This window comes from Trichosurus vulpecula, chromosome 2, assembly GCF_011100635.1.
Source record: "Trichosurus vulpecula isolate mTriVul1 chromosome 2, mTriVul1.pri, whole genome shotgun sequence".
Lineage (NCBI taxonomy): Eukaryota > Metazoa > Chordata > Mammalia > Diprotodontia > Phalangeridae > Trichosurus > Trichosurus vulpecula.
In genome coordinates this window covers 271,808,151-271,826,192 of record NC_050574.1, presented here as the reverse complement: position 1 = coordinate 271,826,192, position 18,042 = coordinate 271,808,151, and the positions used below count along the sequence as shown (strand labels likewise).

The window sequence follows — 18,042 nt, the reverse complement described above, 5'->3', positions numbered from 1 at the left end:
AGTCCCCCAGCAGGACGCTGATGTACTTAACTTCCCCCACAGAGTATCCTCCTTACCCAGAATGGCACAGGGAGCCTGCCCCGTAACCTGGCAGCCACACTGCAGGACATTGAGACCAAGAGGCAGCTGGCCCTGCAACAGAAGGGTGAGTGCTGCCCGGCTTCATCCTCCCACCCCCAATGCACTCAACTTGCTCCTCCAGCATCCTTCAGGATATTTTTATTTGAATTAGGACCCTAGCCAACAGCAGGGGAGATTTGGGATATATGTGTGTGTATACGTGTGTATATATATATACATATATATATGTGTGTGTGTGTGTGTGTGTGTACATGTACATACATATGCACACATGTGTGTATGGACTTCCTGACAAAAAGGGGGAAGATTGTGGGCCAGTGGGAACATTACCTTGCACATAGTAGGTATAACTAAACTGAACTGACCAGGGATGTAGTTTTCTCCCTAGAGGCTCCAGTAAGTGGGAGAGACCCTCGCGAGCCTAACTAACTAATATAGTTAGTTAGATGCAACAGTTTGGGAAGCCCTCAGGGATGGCATCCTGGACTCTTTACTTTGGGGATCCAGGAATCCCTGTTTTCTGTGTGCCCTCCCTTCCTCATCTCCCACGTCCCGTGTTCTGGAGTCTACGAATGTTTTGAAAGCCCACGTCTGTGCCTTTCTCTCCTCTCGTCCCTTCTGTGTCTCCTCCTTTCTGCCACCCCCATCCTCTGTCCGGCTGCCCCCGTGCCAGGCCAGTCACTTCCTGCAGAGCCCCTGCCTCTCGACGACACAGCAGGTAGAGCGGTGGGCACTATGGGCATTGCTTCTGGCCCAGCGATTCCTCCCTTTCCCCATGGCACCTGCATGACAGCAGGTTTTCCTCCCTGTCGAGGCCGGGATCCTTGGCTCCTAGGGCTAATGGCTCTCATGCTAAGCTGTTTTGGGTATTTAGGGCCTTGGTTGTAGAGGGTAGAAGAAGTTGCTTTTACTCTGAATTCTTGGGGGGCATTGTGCCTCTCACCTCAAGTCTGGCCCCTGTGTCTGTCCCTGTCAATTACCCCTTTCCTTCCTCTCTTACCCTGGCTGCTGCTACACCTCCTGGGCAGGACCTGAGCAAGGCCTGCCTGGCAAAGCCAGGAGCCTGCCTGTGACTGGCATTGCTTTTCCCACCCCCTCCCCCCAAGGGGGTCTGATGCATGTGCTCTACCCAGCCTCCCTTGCTCCTGGCTGCAAGATGGAAGAGGCTGGCCAACTGTTGACCACTGGGAGGGTCTGTGGGATGGACATTGATCAATGTGGAGGCAAGATGTAGGCCGGAGGGTGGGGGAGTAGTGCAATCCTGAGCTGATTGAGGCTGGGGGAGCTGGAAGCACTGAGCTCCTGGGTATTTGGAGCAACCTGAGGGAGGGCACCCTGGGGGGACCTGCCAGGGCCAGCTGCTGCCAGTGTTGAGCTCTGTCCCCAGGAGGCCCTCTCCACTGATCCCACTGCATTTATCCAGGGAGCTGCCAGCACACTCCCATCTGGGCACTGTGCCCACCATGACATCCTCTCCCCCGTGCAGGGCAGCAGGTGATCGAGGAGCAAAGGCGACGGCTGGCTGAACTCAAGCAGAAAGCAGCAGTGGAGGCCCAATGCCAGTGGGAGGCCTTGCACGGGGCAGCCCTCTATCCCCAAGCCCCCTCAGGCTATCCCCCACTCATGCACCACTCCATCTTGCATCACTTGCCGGCCAGTCGGGATCGGACAGAGGAGGGGGAGCATGCCTACGACACATTGAGCCTGGAGAGTTCAGATAGCATGGAGACCAGCATCTCCACAGGGGGCAACTCAGCGTGCTCCCCTGACAACATGTCCAGGTAATGCCTGCTACGGGCACTGCCCCCATGCTCCACCTCCAGTGCCTGTTGTATCTGCACCAGCTCATGAGGATGGCCCAGGCCCCTGAGCCACTCCCTTGGTGTGCCCACCTCTCCTTTCCCCCCCCCTCAGTGCCAGTGGAATGGACATGGGGAAGATTGAGGAGATGGAGAAGATGCTGAAGGAAGCCCATGCTGAGAAGAGTCGACTCATAGAATCTCGGGTGAGTCTGGTGCGAGAAGTGGACTGGATTGGGAGTTAAAGGGCAAGAGAGTCGAATAATAGCTGGGCCTGGAGTCAGGAAATCCTTCCTCGCCTGCTCACTGACTGTGTGACCCTGGGCAAGTCACTTGGGTATAATAATTGCTTCAGCCTCCCAGGGTCATTGTGAGGATCAGATGAGATAATGTTTGCAAAGCGCTTACCATAGTGCCTGATACAGTAGGCGCTTAATAAGTGCTTGTGACTTCCCTTCCTGTTCCCTCTATATCCTTGCTTCTTGAACGAAATTGGCAAGTGACTGGACATCATTTACGGAACCCCTACTCTATGTATGGAAAAGAAGGCCAAACCTTCCTCCCTGCTTTGGAGAGGTGGGAGATTATGGATACAGAATACTACAAGTACCATAAAAGTGATTGATGGGTGCTTTTGCCAACTGTTTTTTCTCTTTTTTAATCTTTGCCACAAGGGAAGCCTCTCTGGGAAGGGGAGAGGGAATGGCTATATTCAGAAATGAAGATGACATAAAAACAAAAGATTAAATAAGATTAAATTTAAGATTGATAACATTAAAAATAAGAAAAAGACTGTCAAGAATACAGAGATAAATAGACCAAGAGCCCCTCTCCCCCCACTCCTGGCGCTTACCTGTGTTAGGTAGAGGGAATCCTCGGACCCAGGACAAATTCATTTGAAGGAGGAACATGAAGGTCTGAATTCAGGTGCAGGTGTGCTGGGAAAGGGTGTAACGTTCCTCCCAGTCTGGTCCCTCTCTTCCTCTGAGTTTGAGGGAAGGGTCCCTAGAGAGATGGAATGGTGAGGAAACCCTAGACACGGTGGAACCAGGCTCAGTCACTCTATATGTTGCCCCAGACCAAGGATGAGGTGTGGGGCAGCAGTCTCCAGAGGAAGCGTGCTTGACCCTGGGGAGGAGACGTGACCTTCTCCTTCCCCTGACCCCTGACATCTGAATCCTGGGGCCATCTTGGTTGACTTAAGTCAGCAATGACTCTGGTCACATTTCCATTTTGCAAACATTTTTCTCATGAGTCCTAGCAGGTACAAGGGATACTATTCCCATTTCACAGACGAGGAAACAGAAACTTCAGGAGATGGAGTGATTCGTGCAGGGTTACAGAACAAATAAATATTGGTGCCGGGTCTTCTCCTCAAGAGAAGTGTGCCATGCAGGCGGTATAGAAGGATACTTACACTGATTTGTCAGGAAGGTTGTGATACCCCCACCCAAGCCACCCGAGAGACAGGCGGTGATGAGTGTCTCTGGGACCTCACCCTCCTTCCTTCTCCTCGCTGAGGTCACAGGAACGGGAGATGGAACTTCGGCGGCAGGCGCTAGAGGAGGAGCGCAGGAGACGGGAGCAGGTGGAGAGACGGCTGCAGAGCGAGAGCGCCCGGAGGCAGCAGCTGGTGGAGAAGGAGGTCAAGATGCGCGAAAAGCACTTCTCCCAGGTGCGCGGGCAGTGTGGATGGGAGAACTTTCCCAGAGAGGTAGGACTTGGGACGTATCAGTGGTGAGCCAGAGAGGAATCCTACACACATGTGTGCAGACACGTATGTGCACACACAAGTAATCACACATTAATATGTGGTACACACAAATGTGCGTGCACGTGCATGTTGTGAGTGTACACGCAATTACATAATACACGTATGTGCACATACACACATGTGTGTGCACACGTAACACGTTGATGCACATGTGCATGTGTATGTTGTGGGTGGGTATATACACACAATTACATGATACATGCAAGTGTGCATGTATGTGGATATACATCCATAACTCTGTGTAAGGGATAAGAACTGAACCTGTGATTTCCTATAGTAACTCTTTTGACCCCTGCAGGGCTGGTACCTTTTCTACACCTTCTGGTCTTGGTGAGTGTATCAGGAGGGCAGAGTTTATAATCTCAAAGAGGATCATAAACATGTCTGAAAGGTTCGGAACCGCCGGATATAAGAAACTCTCAAAGTAGAAGGCAGAAGAATCAAAACATTTATTTAGGCTCCACAGTAACCAACCCATGAACCAGAAGCCCCATTTTGATATGTTGATCCAAATCTTCCAGGCCCAATAAGTACGCCTTGAAAGAGTAACCAGGAGGCTACAGAGAAACATGATTGCGTAAAGCAAAATCATGTTTCCCCCTTGATGGTAATAAGATTACCCACTGGACTGAAGTCTTTGTTCAGCTTCCTCCCGTAGGTCAGCTCTGCTACTGGCAGCTCCTGCCTCAGCTGTGTCTGTGTCTGTAACTGAAGCTGCAACTGAAACTGACGATGTAACGGTCGTAACTGCCTCTGTAACGGTCGTTGTAACTGCCTCTGGCTCCAACCGGAAAAGGAAAGAGAGGAAGAATCTTCAAGCTGTCCTCTCCCCTCTTATAGGGTTTCTGACATCATCAAGCTCCGCCCAAATGACCAGGGCCGATTGGTTCCTGAGTTGGCTCCTCCCCCTAGGGTAGACCAGGTTCTGGAGCTAACACCTCCCCTCAGCCAGCCCCATGACTCCCCACACAGGAAGCCGTCTGCCTCCCGGCATGCTCCCCGGGCCTCCTGCCCCGGAAGAGCAAGCCACAGCGTCCAGAGGCTCAATGAGGCAAGCTGAGCCATTCAAAGAAAACAAAAGCCATTATGGCTACACTCCACCCCATGTTATAGGATACATAATCTAATCAGCCATGTATCCTAGAACATACATTGTGATCCAATTACAAAGGAAACTAAAACATATCATTCATTATAAAGCAAAACATATCATTCAGTAACATTCCCAAACATTGGTTAACGATTCAAATGCGATCCACCCCTAGATCCCAGCAAAATAATCTTTTCAATCAATCATCCCCAAAATAATTATTAATAATTCAAATGTCCACCCCTAAATCCTTGTATCCATTACATAGGATCAATAATATCATAACAATAAAACAACACAGCAAGGATAACACAAAATAAGTAAACAGAACACTATCATCATTTCCACCCCCCTTGAACGATTGGGGCTCAAAATCTTGGGGTGAGGGGTGAAGGTCTCATTTTCCATAGCTTCTTCATGCTGAAATTGGATGTAGAGATGGCCCTGCCCCCAAAAAGTCCCATTCCAGAGGTCATTTCTTTAAGGAGCTGGCAGGAATTCCAAGAATGCTACATGCTTAGGCAGTCACCGGAAAGTGCAGGGTGCTTAAGCCTGAAGGAAACAAAACTAGCAACAAGGTTAGCCAAAACAAAGGACAAAAAGAATAGACAAGTATGGACTATAATTCTTCAAATAAAATCATCTCAAGTTTGGTTGAGATTTTAGTTATGCAAAGATCCAACATCAGAGCCAAACTCAGGTGGGAAATGTTTCTTTTCAAAAGGAACATAATGAGGAAGCCAAGAGGATCCCACCCTAGATAAAGACTAAGATTGTCCTCCCAGCCTTTCCCCAAATGTACAAGTTTTCATCCGTTAATCACACAAGGTCACCTTCAGTCTGAGTGGCTTGTGGGCTTGCAGGAGCAGTTCTTATTTCCCTATTTCTCGTGTTATCAAGTCCTCTATACATTCTGTATAATTCACTGGTTGGAATTCCATCTATCATTTCAAAACCTACCCCTGCTCTCAATAAAGTAGTAAACATTTCTTTCCTTGTTACTCTCCTTTGGCGCCAAGTTTGCTGGTTATTCACCCTTCTCTCTCGAGGAGATCTATCCCTTCCCCAGTCACCTAAGTCATATAACTGTAAAATCTTATTTATCACTGTTGTAAGACGGCTCCCTACTTCTCCAAGTAATAAATTCAAAATTAGTTGTTTATAAGCAGGGGGAGCTGTCCTAATTATTAAATTCCTATGAGACAGTTCCATTGAATCATTGTAATATTTGTCTGCAGTTCCTGTCATAATGGCAGTCTTCATTACCTCCTCCTTTAGTCTCATGATACAATCTCTAAGTGAATACCAGGGTCTGTGCTCAGTGGGCCACATAGAATCAGTATCATATCTCTTATTGCATCCCACAGCAGCTAATGCCAACAGAGTAGTCCTGCTATCACCATCTCCTTGCTGATGATGTTCCCTAAAAGCTTGTTGAACTAGAGGATCATGGCTGATACCTATGAATCTCATGCAGTCTGTCCCATCTACTGATATTCCACCGGCCCCTTGATCACTGAGTCTTACCATCCAAGATATCAATGGTTCTCCTATTCTTTGGCTGAATCTACTCAAAATATCTGTGACCTCTTGCGGTGAGAAATCTTCCTGAATTTCCCTTGTAACTGAATCTTCACCTCGGGTTTCTGTCTTCCTCCTTTGTATGGGTCGAGCCCTTGTCTGATCATTTAACCATCTCCTATTCTCTATGTGAGGCACATCCTGAACCCCAGTAGTGTTTTGTGCCTCAGCCGGCTCTTTCTGGGCTGGGTTGAAATGCACTCTGGGCTTTTTTGGTCTCCTGTTGCTCTTAGCCACATTAATAGAAAAGTTCTCATTTGAGTCAGTTTGGTCTTCTGCTATCTGAGATTTCCCTTCTTCCTGTGGGGTAGGAGTGCCCCCATGTCTTTCACTTAATCTCAATCTTTCGTATACTAGCCGGTAGGCTGATAACACTATCCAGCTTTGCCTAGATAGTGATGCCCCTGACTGAATCCCAACTTCTCGTAAACACTTTTCTAAATCCCTAGGATCTCCTCTCCGTAGCCTTGGTTCCCAGTTTTCACAGGGTCCAGCTTTTTTAGCCAATTCTTTTGCTAGGGAGGAATAAAATGGATCCTCCCATCCTGGGATATTTATCTCTTCCTCTGGAATTGTTCTGCTTCTAAATAGAGATCTTATACCTAGCGATCCTGTTCGTGACGCCAAATGTAACAGGAGGGCAGAGTTTATAATCTCAAAGAGGATCATAAACATGTCTGAAAGGTTCGGAACCGCCGGATATAAGAAACTCTCAAAGTAGAAGGCAGAAGAATCAAAACATTTATTTAGGCTCCACAGTAACCAACCCATGAACCAGAAGCCCCATTTTGATATGTTGATCCAAATCTTCCAGGCCCAATAAGTACGCCTTGAAAGAGTAACCAGGAGGCTACAGAGAAACATGATTGCGTAAAGCAAAATCATGTTTCCCCCTTGATGGTAATAAGATTACCCACTGGACTGAAGTCTTTGTTCAGCTTCCTCCCGTAGGTCAGCTCTGCTACTGGCAGCTCCTGCCTCAGCTGTGTCTGTGTCTGTAACTGAAGCTGCAACTGAAACTGACGATGTAACGGTCGTAACTGCCTCTGTAACGGTCGTTGTAACTGCCTCTGGCTCCAACCGGAAAAGGAAAGAGAGGAAGAATCTTCAAGCTGTCCTCTCCCCTCTTATAGGGTTTCTGACATCATCAAGCTCCGCCCAAATGACCAGGGCCGATTGGTTCCTGAGTTGGCTCCTCCCCCTAGGGTAGACCAGGTTCTGGAGCTAACACCTCCCCTCAGCCAGCCCCATGACTCCCCACACAGGAAGCCGTCTGCCTCCCGGCATGCTCCCCGGGCCTCCTGCCCCGGAAGAGCAAGCCACAGCGTCCAGAGGCTCAATGAGGCAAGCTGAGCCATTCAAAGAAAACAAAAGCCATTATGGCTACAGTGAGTTCTCTGCAGGGCTGAAAAATCAGACGACTCGCTCAAGGTCACACAGCCCTTACATGTCAGCAGGAGACTTGACCCAGTTGTTCCTGGGTTCTAGGCCACTTCTCTAGCCACTGTTCCTTGCCATCTCTTCATCCCTGTGTACATCAGACCCTACGGTGTGCTTTTCTTTAGGAGAAATTGCCCACCAGTCTTTCCACATCTCACTAGTGGTATCTTGTGTCCCTTGGGGGAATAAGGAAGGCTCTCAGTTGCTTCCCCCAGCCTCCTGGGAGGGATCATCTGCCAAAGTCAGGCTGGAGATAGGAGTCCCAGGGCGCCCTGTCCTATGGAATGGGGCTTTAGTATGGTCTGAGCAGAGCTAGAGGACTGTGTTCACTTCTGTGTACCCTGTTTTAGAAGGACCTCTGACAAGCTGGAGCTCATGCAGAACCATGTTCTGTGAGATTCTGCTAAAGAACTTGGGGGCTGGGGCAGATAGGTGGTGCCTGGATAAAGCACCAGCCATGGAGTCAGGAGGACCTGAGTTCAAATCCAGCTTCAGACACTTACTAGCTGTGTGAGCCTGAGGAAGTCACTTAACCCTGATTGCCTCCAAAAAAAAAAAAAAGGAAGGAGGGAAAGAAGGAAGGAACTGGAGGTATTTAGCCTAGAGAAAAGAGGGTTGAGGGGACGTGATAGCTAGTCTTTTCTGCCTATTTGAAAAGATGTCATATGGAAAAGGGATTCGATTTGTTCTGTGTGGCTACAGAGGGGAGAACAAGGAGCAAGAGGCATATGGTAGGCAGAGAGCTGGCCCTGTAGGCAAAAGATCTGTGTTCAAATCCTGCCTAAGACATAAGCTAGCAAATCACTTAATTCCTTAATGTTCTAGGCAAGGCTTTAAATCTATAAGTTGCAGAGAAAATACTAATCTGCTTTGATGGGGGTACATTTATGAAATCACAGGTGCAGTCATTCATAAAAGAGAAAAAAAAAACAGACTTCCTAACAATCGAGAATTATTTAGGTAATGAGTTCCCTGTTGCTGGAAGTATTCAGACAGAGTATAAATGGTTGGTCACCTTTGAGGGAGGGCATAGTGGAGAGTCATCAGTAGCACAGAAGATTGAGTCAGATAACCCCTACATTTTTTTCCAATTTTGAGATTCTTCCTTCCTTTGATTATCTTGAGGACTTTGGCCTACTTACATTTTCCTAGTTAAACTGTCAAGTGTGAAGACTAACCAGAAAATCCTGTTTGTTTTAGAGCTTAAGGTTGAAAGTCTTTCTGAAATCTGCTTTTCCTGCCTTAGTAAGCAGAGTGTGCCAAATAGAGGGTCCTCAAGGGCTCAAAGGCCCCTATTCTGCATGTCAGTGATGGCTGTGCTGTAGCTGTTGGTCCTGTAGGAGATAATGATGAATCATTGCTGACTTCAGGGCAAATCCTAGGAATTGCTGGTTTTCCTAAAATGGAAGACCCTGGTCTCAGCTAATTTGTTGTTATCATTTGCATCTCTCCTAAGAGGAGATTATTTAAAAAAAAAAAAAAAGAAAAACCCAACCAAGGATATGAATCTTAGAACGTTAGTGCTGGAGAGGACCTTGTAAATTGTCTAACCCATGACATTTATTGCACAGATGAGGAAACAAAAGTTAAGTGGTTATCTGGGTTCTATTAAATCAAGGCTTTTCTGCACTACTTATAGTGAGGAACATCTTGGAGTAGATAAGTACAGTAATCATGGTAGAAAAACTATGGGTTTCTGTAGTCAGCCTATTGTTCCAAAGTAGTTTATAACTCTCCTCTCTGTTTATTTTTCCCTTTAGCTACAGGCATGGGGGAAGGAAGAAAGAAAGGGTAAGGGTGGTTGTCTCCTCGGGACAGGTGGAGAAGTAGAGGCCCAGAGAGGGCAAGTCAGGGATGGAGCCGGGACAAAAATCCAAATAACCTTAATTCTCAACTGAAAGGCTTGTGAAGGACAGAATGGTACTGTTGAGGTGGAGTGGGCGAGGACTGTGGAGGCTGCTTGAGAGGTTTGGCCTGTGAAGGAAGGGGAAGTTCCCCAAGACAAGTGACAACGAGGAGTGAGGAGATATCCTTGAGGTCCATTCACCCTTGACCTCTTCCCCCATCCCATAGGCACGGCCCCTAACCCGATACCTGCCCATCCGCAAGGAGGATTTTGACCTGAAGACGCACATTGAATCATCAGGCCATGGAGTGGACACCTGCTTACATGTCGTGCTCAGCAGCAAGGTGTGTGTGTGTGTGTGTGTGTGTGTGTGTGTGTACATGAGAGCTGGGGTTAAGGTTGGTGGGGGCAGGGAGACTCCCCTCCACTGCCGTCTCAGACACAGCTAGGAACCTCAAGAACAATCATTCCTCTCCCTTAGCTCAAATCCCCAGAGAGTTCTGGCCACGCACCTTCATGGGGTCAGGGACAGTGTTAGGGCATGTGTAAGGCATGGGAATGCAAAGGGAAAACCACCTAGAGTTGCTCTGACTTGGGTTGACTGACTTGAGTGTTCCTGGGGGACTTTGGAGGCACATGACATAAGGCAAGCTGTGTCATCCAGAGGGCGTTAATGCATACTTTGGTGTCAGAGGTTGTGGTTGTTCAGGTAGGTCTGACTTCATGACCCCATTTGGGGTTTTCTTGGCAAAGATACTGGGATGGTTTACCATTTCCTTCTCCAGATCATTTTACAGATGAGGAAACTGAGGCAAACAGGGTTAAGTGACTTGCCCAGGGTCACACAGCTAGTAAGTGTCTGAGGCCAGACTTAAACTCAGGTCTTCCTGACTCCAGCCCTGGCACTCTGTTCGCTGAGCCACCTAGCTGCCCTTGGTGTCAAAGGACATGCATGCAAATCCTGATTGCTATTTCTACCTCAAGCAAGTCACTTAATTTCTGTGGGCCTTAGTTTTCTTGCTGTGAAAAGAAAGGATTGAACTAAATGAGCTCTAACCCTCCGATGCTCTCCCCAAAGAGCTTCTTACCCCGTAAGGAAAGGAGTGTGAGGGTAAGATTTGGGTGTTCATCACCTAAATGTGATGTGACAGAAGCCAAGGAATTAGGGGTGGGGTGTCTGCTGGTTTGAGATCTTCTCCTTATCTCGGTTTCTTACCAGGTCTGCCGGGGCTATCTGGTCAAGATGGGTGGCAAGATAAAGTCGTGGAAGAAGCGCTGGTTTGTCTTTGACCGGCTCAAGCGCACCCTGTCTTACTACGCTGGTAAGTTATGCCCCTCTGCAGGCCTGCATCCACAGCTGCTCCTCCTCCAACTCCACCCCCAGTGAGCTGGGCAGATCCCTGGGAAGCCACCCCCACCTCCCCCCGCCATGCCCCTTGTCGCCCTGGAGAGATGTAAAGACTGAGGTTTCCTTGGTGTGCCCTACTGCTCCGTCAGACTAGAAATCAGCTTATTATTAATTATAATTAGTAATAGTAGTAGTAATAATCACTAACATTCATATAGTACCTAGTATGTGCCAGGTACTGTGCCAGGCGCTTTACAAATATCATCTCATGCGATCCTTGCAACAACCCCAGGAGGTAAGATGCTATTGTTCGCCCTGTTTTACAGATTAGGAAACTGAGGCAAAGAGAGCTTAAATGACCAGCTGATGGTCACACAGCTAGTCAGCTTCTGAGACTGGATTTATACCCGGGTGTTTCTGACTCAAGGCCTGATGCTTTATCCACTGCACTACCCAGCTGCCCAGGTGGACCTGGGCTGCAATTCCACCTCAGATGTTTACTAGTTCTGTGACTCTCGGCTAGTCCGTTTACCTCCCTGAGCCTCAGTCTTGTGATCTGTGAAATGCGAACGTTAATACTTAATCATCTACCAACCTCAAGAGGATCGTTGTGGGGAAGTCTCCAGATAATAACCCTTATTTTGCGTGGCCACATGGCATGATGGTTAGAGAGGCAGCCTCGCAATCAGAATGAAGCCAGATTCAAATGCTGCTTCTGACCTACACTGGCTCTGTGATTCCGGGCAGATCACTTGGCTGTGTCATTAAAGAACAAGGGCAGATCTGCCTTGGTATAGGGGAGGACACCATGAAATCACAGGGCTGTGCCCCCCAGAAAGATCAGGTCCTGGCATTTCCAAGAAGGGTAGAACACTGCTGTGGACAGTGACTCCCAGAGGGTGCAATGTCCAAACCTGGCTCAGGTCCACAAATACCTCGCTCAGGGTCTGGTCACACTCCCTTGGAATCTCCAGGCTGGAACCTGCAGGCCTTCCCCGAGAGCTCCAAGCACATCGACACCCAGACTCTTGTTTTGCCTGGCAAATTTTCTCTTGAGAAGGTGACATCAGCCAAATGCATCGACCAGTCACAAAACTCTTTAAAAAGAGATAGGTGGCTGATTCTTAGTCATCCGTTTTCTCGGTTTGGTAGATTATCTGCATGTTAGATTTGCTAATCCCGAGATTGGGTCCCTCTCACTTCTCTCCCCGTGAAGACTGAGTAGGGATCATTTCAATGAACATTCATTCTCCCTCCATCCTTCTCCCTGGACCCCCCCCCCCATCCCCACCCGGAGCATATCGGTTCAGGGGACAAGAACAGACATTTACGTAGCTTTAATGTTGGCAAAATTCTTTACGAACTAAAACTCCATGTGTTTAAGTGATCTGTTCATGGTCTCTCTGTGAGCATTTGAGGTGAGATTTGAACCTAGGTCTCTCCTAACTCCAAGTCTAGGATTCTTTCCATAATACTAGCCTACCTTTGCAATAATAGTTGAGAAATGGTTATATGCACATAATTCAATACAGCAGCACCTCATTTGTCTGGTAGCCCTGGTGACGGAGGTGTTCTGCATAACCCAAGCTTCCCAGTAATGGACCTTTTTTCTAAATACATTTTCGCTGATATCTTTTCATTTACATCCTGTACATTTCCCAACATATCCCACCTCACCTCCCAGATCCATCCCTGTAACCAAGAATAAAAAAGAGAAAAATTGGGCAACTCTAATTCAACAAAACTAATCAAAACATGAAAAAAGTACCATGTTATTGGCAGCATTCCATGCCCACTGTCCCCCAGCTCTGCAAAGAATGGCCAGAGATCCCTCCTCCTGTCTCTTGGGGCCAAAGTTGGTCATTATTTTATCACGTCCAGCTTCAAGCGTCCCATTGCTGTTGAAGCAGCTAAACTTTTCTCCCATACACTCTGAAATTTGTTGATGTAGTCATCATTGGCTAGACACTTCTAAGAAGTATGGTATGTTTACTTACCTTCTTACGCGAACACAGTCTAACATTTTATTGGCCATTGGGTGGAGACTTGAGCTCAGGTCTCTGCTCTTAATTTCCACCTTCTCTGTCTGTAAAATGAGGAGGTCAAACCAAATGATCTTTCCAGGTCCCTCCCAGCTTTCAAACTGATTTTGACTACACAGAGGTTTTTTTTCCTTCCAATTTTTAAAAACATTTTTATTTTAAGTTTTGAGCTCCAAATTCTATCTCTCCCTCCCCTCTGCCCTGCCCTGAGAGGGTAAGCATTTTTTTAACCTATGTTTGGGCTCTTGATTGTGCGTTACTGGCATTCTGACCTTCAGATAAATGGCAAGCTACTGCTTCCCCTCTGAATCCCCGTTTAATTAAAAAATTAAATTAAAAAATTAAAAATTAATTAAATTTGAAAAGCCAGAAAATTATAAATTAACCCAGTGGGTGCAGGGGAAAGAGCCTGCAGTCTGAAGTTTTACATGTTCACTACAGTTCCGCTACTTATGCCCTGTGTGACTATAGCAAGTCATAGAGCTTTTCTGGTCTTCAAAACAAGGAATGATAATGGCTAATATCTATATATCGATTTAAGAAAAATACTTTGCATAAATTATCTCATTTTGATCTTTATGGCTGCTCTATAACGCAGGTGCTAACATTAACCTCATTTGAGAGGTGAGGAAAACCTAGGCTGAGAGCAGTAAAGCGATTTGCTCAGGGTTACACAGCTAATAAATCTGTGAAGCAAGGTTCAAGCCCAGGTGTCCTAAGAGCCACTCCTGGTGTGGCACTCTATCTCCTCTGCCAGCTAAGTGCTTACTTCTCAGGTTTATTGAGGAGAGCGTTGAATAATATGACACAGGAATATCGTCTGTTATTTTTTTAATGACTTTTTTTTTGGAGGGGGAAAGGCAGGGCAATTGGGGTTAAGTGACTTGCCCAAGGTCACACAGCTAGTAAGTGTGTCAAGTGTCGGAGGCTGGATTTGAACTGGGGTCCTCCTGCTTCCAGGGCCGGTGCTCTACTCACTTCACCACCTAGCTGCCCTGTATAGTCTGTTATTAATGAAGGTAATTTGGCACAGCATTTGCCGGGGCCTCTCGAGGGTGCCAGACATCTCTCTTTGTGCCCCATGGTGCCCTCCCCCTTTCCCTTCTCTCCAGGAGGGTGAGCTGAAGCAGTGGGCTATATTCAGCCCACAGATGACAAGGCTTTGTTGGTGGATGTGGGGAGGGTGGAGGCGATTCCTCCAAGCAGTCACTGAAGGGCTCCCATGGGAGTAGGTTTGCCCTGTTTGACCCGAATGGGCAGAGCCAGAAGCGATAGGAAAAAAAGAGACACCTTCTTAACATTTCAAACTTTGTCTAAATGGAATGATCGGCTTCCTTGGGAGGCAGGGGGTTGTTTCTCCTGCCTTAGATATCATCTGACAAAGGCAGGATAACACTTTTTTGGTGTGCTTTTGGAGGAGCTTCTGGTATTGGTTGGCCCCTAGAATACTAATATTATGTAGTGCTTACAATGTGCCAAGCACTGTGATAAATGCTTTATAACTATTTCATTTGATCCTCACAACTGCAGGGGGGGTAGGGTCTCTCTACGCACTGTGCCACCTGGCTGTCACTGGGGTCTCTTCTGCCTCTGAAATCCTGTGACTGCCTCTATCCAGCATGTTGTTGTCTTCATGCTCGGCTCAGAGGCTGTGGATAATTTATTTCTAAAGACTGAAATTTTGCATCTCAATCCTGGGAGAGTTGGCTCTGTGAAGGCAGGGGACGGGGGAAGGGGATGTAGGAAGGGGGCCAGAGGATAGGCAAGGATTTTCCTCCCCATTTCACAGATGGGGAAATTGAGGCCCATAGAGGTCACTGCAAGGCAGGCCAGGAAATCAGCAGCAGAGCCCTGGGACTCCCACCTCCCTGCACCTCCCAGGTCTTCATTGTCAAGTGGGCACTACTGTTCAACCCCTGTCTCTTCTCTTCACAGACAAACATGAAACTAAGCTCAAGGGTGTGATCTATTTCCAGGCCATTGAGGAAGTGTACTATGACCACCTTCGAAGTGCTGCCAAGGTGAGGGCAGGGGAGAAGGGAGGCCCTCTGAGAGCACTGGCCTGGGGGAGACTGTAGGCCATGGAAGTGGGAGGATGTGGTGGTATGAAGGGCTGGGCAAGTCTCAGGATGGGATCAGAAATTCCAAGCTCTGACTTCTTACATCACTCCTGTTGACATCTCTTCCTTTCTTTCCCTCACACCTCCCCCTTCCCCAGAAGAGATTTTTCAACTTCAGCCTGGTGACTGAGGTACCCCCAACCTTCCAGCCCAAAGTCCTTTAATCAATGCTGTCTCTGCCTTCATTCTGACTGGGGCCCTGATCACCCTTCCAGAGCCCTGCTCCCTCAGCTTTGCAGTGGATGTCAGAGACAGAGGGGCAGGGGAGAGGTCAGCAAGCCGATGGTGCCCATCCAGGCCGGCAGATGAGGGGCGAGAGTGTTCTTCTAGAATACCGTGCCCATAATGCCTCATTCTGCTTTCTTTGTGAATGACAGCTGTTTCTCATCCTGCCTGGTGTGAAGTTGGGGGGTCGGAGGAAGGGGAGCAACTATAGGCAATTTCTTAAGAGGCTAAATTTGAGAAGGTGGGCCAGAAGCCAAAAGCTTGGGAAAAGAAGACATTGATTTGACCAGCCCTCTAGCCTCTTTGGACAGAGGTCTGCAAGTAGAGAGGGGCAGGGCCATGCCTGAAACTTGGAGCCAACCATCCTCCTGAGAGTCAGAAGCACTCACTCTAACCCTGACCCTGATCCTCATGCTAACCCTGCCAAGCTCCCAGCTCTAACCACAGCCCCTTGACTTTCTTGGGACCCGACCACTGGGATCCCAGTTGCCTAAGTGTGTCTAACCTTCAGTTCTGCATTGTTTCTGAGTGCGGGGCCTGTGCTATGGGTGGACAGGGTTTGTCGGTGCTGGCTTTTCTCTCTAGTGGTCGCTTCTTCCTCCCCTCTCCTTTTTCTAGGGAGGTGAGTGAAACTGCTCTGTCTCTGATTCTCAAAGCTTTCTCCTCAATGGGTGGGGGCTGGAGGGGAAATTCCTAGATCTGCCCTGTTGAGGATGGCCCAGAAATAAGCTCTGAGGATGGTCGAGACAGAGATCAGGAAGGGAGAGTTGAAAGGGGGCGCCAAGCCTGGCCCTGGGTCTGGCGTCTGCCCCCAGTGAGAATTTCTGAACAGACAGGCTGCCAGGTGGGGAGGGGCAGGTGGCAGTCTTTGATTCCACCCATCTGTCCATGCCTACCTGGATGCCAGCAAGGCTCAGCCCTCAAATCCAAGTGCCTTTACAAAAGAAGGATCGTCAGATCTAGGGTGGGGGGCTGACATATGGCCTGGCAGCCAGTCAGGCTTGTGCCTGGTCTCAGACTCAACTTGTCTGTCTTCCTTTTCCATTGCAGAGTCCTAACCCAGCCCTAACCTTCTGTGTCAAGACACATGACCGGTTGTACTATATGGTAGCACCGTCCCCTGAGGCTATGCGCATCTGGATGGATGTCATTGTCACTGGGGCTGAGGGGTACACCCAATTCATGAACTGACCTGGAAGTGATGGGGCCACCCCTTGTGTTCCTCTCCACAAAGGAGGAGTCACACCCAGCCATCTGCCCCTCTCCTACCCCACCCCCACTGCTCCTGGGGGCCGTCAGCCTCAGTGTTCCTAGGGGAGCATCTTTCCTGAGGCTTGGAACTTACTCTACCAGGATATTTCCTAGAAATCCCCTGGGAGGGGAGAGCCTGATTTTGATGGTTTTTATAAGAAAGACACTTTGTTGACATCCAAGAAACTTCTTACTCCTTCGAGATGCCAGGCTCTGGGCTTCCTGGGAGCTGGCCAGAAAGGGAAGCAGGGATGTGGGTGTATGTCCTTCTTGGGTCTCGGCACCTGGCATAGCCCTTCAGGACATGATCAGGGCCGAGGGCCACGGAAATGTGCCTGTGCTGGCTGGTGTCTGGGACAGAGGAGGCTCTCAGCTCAGCTCGGATAAGGCTCCTATGTCTCCCTGGCCCCTTTTCTCTTTTGGAAAGGATATGCTTAAGGTACCAGAATCTGCCAAAGATCCCCTCTTCATCTCAGCCCCCTTCCCAGGGGCCCTGAGGGCTGAGCACAGGCCACATCCTGGAGGAGGTAAAAGGGGGGGAGCTCTAGTTCCCAAGACCCCTTGATCTCTCTCCTCCTTCCCCTCCCCCCCGTTTATTTTATATGATTTTGCTCGTGACAGAGGAAGTGGTACCATTACTGTGGTCACAGCCCAACCTCCAGTGATCTAGAGCCATAGTTATGTCCCCCTACCCCATCCCCACCATTGCTCTCTCTTCATTCCCCTGTGGCTCTAGGCACCTCTCGTGGGCCATACCCCTGAGTCTTCCCAAGGCTACTTGCTCAAGATTTCTTACCCTAAGGCCCTTGAACATCTTACATTGGGGAGAGGGGACCTGACCACCCATCCCCTTCCTCCCACCCCATTCTCTTACCACCAGGCCCCAATGCACTAGCCCTACCTGGCCCTAGGTCTGGGCCCCTTTACCCTCCACTCGTGCCTTGACTGGAGCCAGAGGTTGCTAGGATCTGGGGGTACGGAGACCCAAAAAAGAGCCACAGGGTCTGGGTGAGTGATGGAGCATGTCCTGAGCCATATCTTTGGCCCAGGAAGGGTTTCTTTAGATTTTTTTCCAGGGAGGAGAAGAACTCACCCCCACTTCCAGGAAGGAATAGTACTACCAAGGTGGAAAGAACCAGCGAGGGGGATGAAATGTGCACCCCCTGCCAGCTGTCTGTGTCCTGCCCCCTCGTGGCCTCAGGAATGTGGCAGGGAAGACCAGGCTCCCACCCATGCTGGTTCCAGCCCTTTAGGCCTTAACACTAATTCCTCTTCTCCTGTCCAGACCTCCTTCCCTTCCTGCCTTTATGCCCCATTTGCCAGAGGCCTGAGTTGCCTGGGTCCAGGCTGGGGTGGATTGTTGTTGGTTTTTTTCCCAGTATTTGTAAGCAGTTCAGCAAAAACAATAAAGCATTTGAAATAATCAGCTGAAGGGCTCGGTTTGG

At 48.7% G+C, this 18,042-nt stretch overlaps 1 protein-coding gene across 2 annotated transcripts in view; it reads left to right on the top strand.

The window, feature by feature from the left end:
- PHLDB1 (pleckstrin homology like domain family B member 1) overlaps window positions 1–18,023 on the top strand; it is a 69,145-nt gene extending 51,122 nt beyond the window's left edge. For both annotated transcript variants that reach the window (XM_036746780.1, XM_036746779.1), the window contains 8 exons: window positions 43–145; window positions 1,568–1,862; window positions 1,996–2,086; window positions 3,409–3,555; window positions 9,839–9,955; window positions 10,831–10,933; window positions 14,937–15,022; window positions 16,397–18,023. In XM_036746780.1, coding sequence (XP_036602675.1) covers window positions 43–145; window positions 1,568–1,862; window positions 1,996–2,086; window positions 3,409–3,555; window positions 9,839–9,955; window positions 10,831–10,933; window positions 14,937–15,022; window positions 16,397–16,537 — 1,083 coding nt within the window. In that variant the 3' untranslated portion in view covers window positions 16,538–18,023. The remainder of the gene's footprint in view (window positions 1–42; window positions 146–1,567; window positions 1,863–1,995; window positions 2,087–3,408; window positions 3,556–9,838; window positions 9,956–10,830; window positions 10,934–14,936; window positions 15,023–16,396) is intronic.
- The last annotated feature ends 19 nt before the right edge of the window (window positions 18,024–18,042 follow it).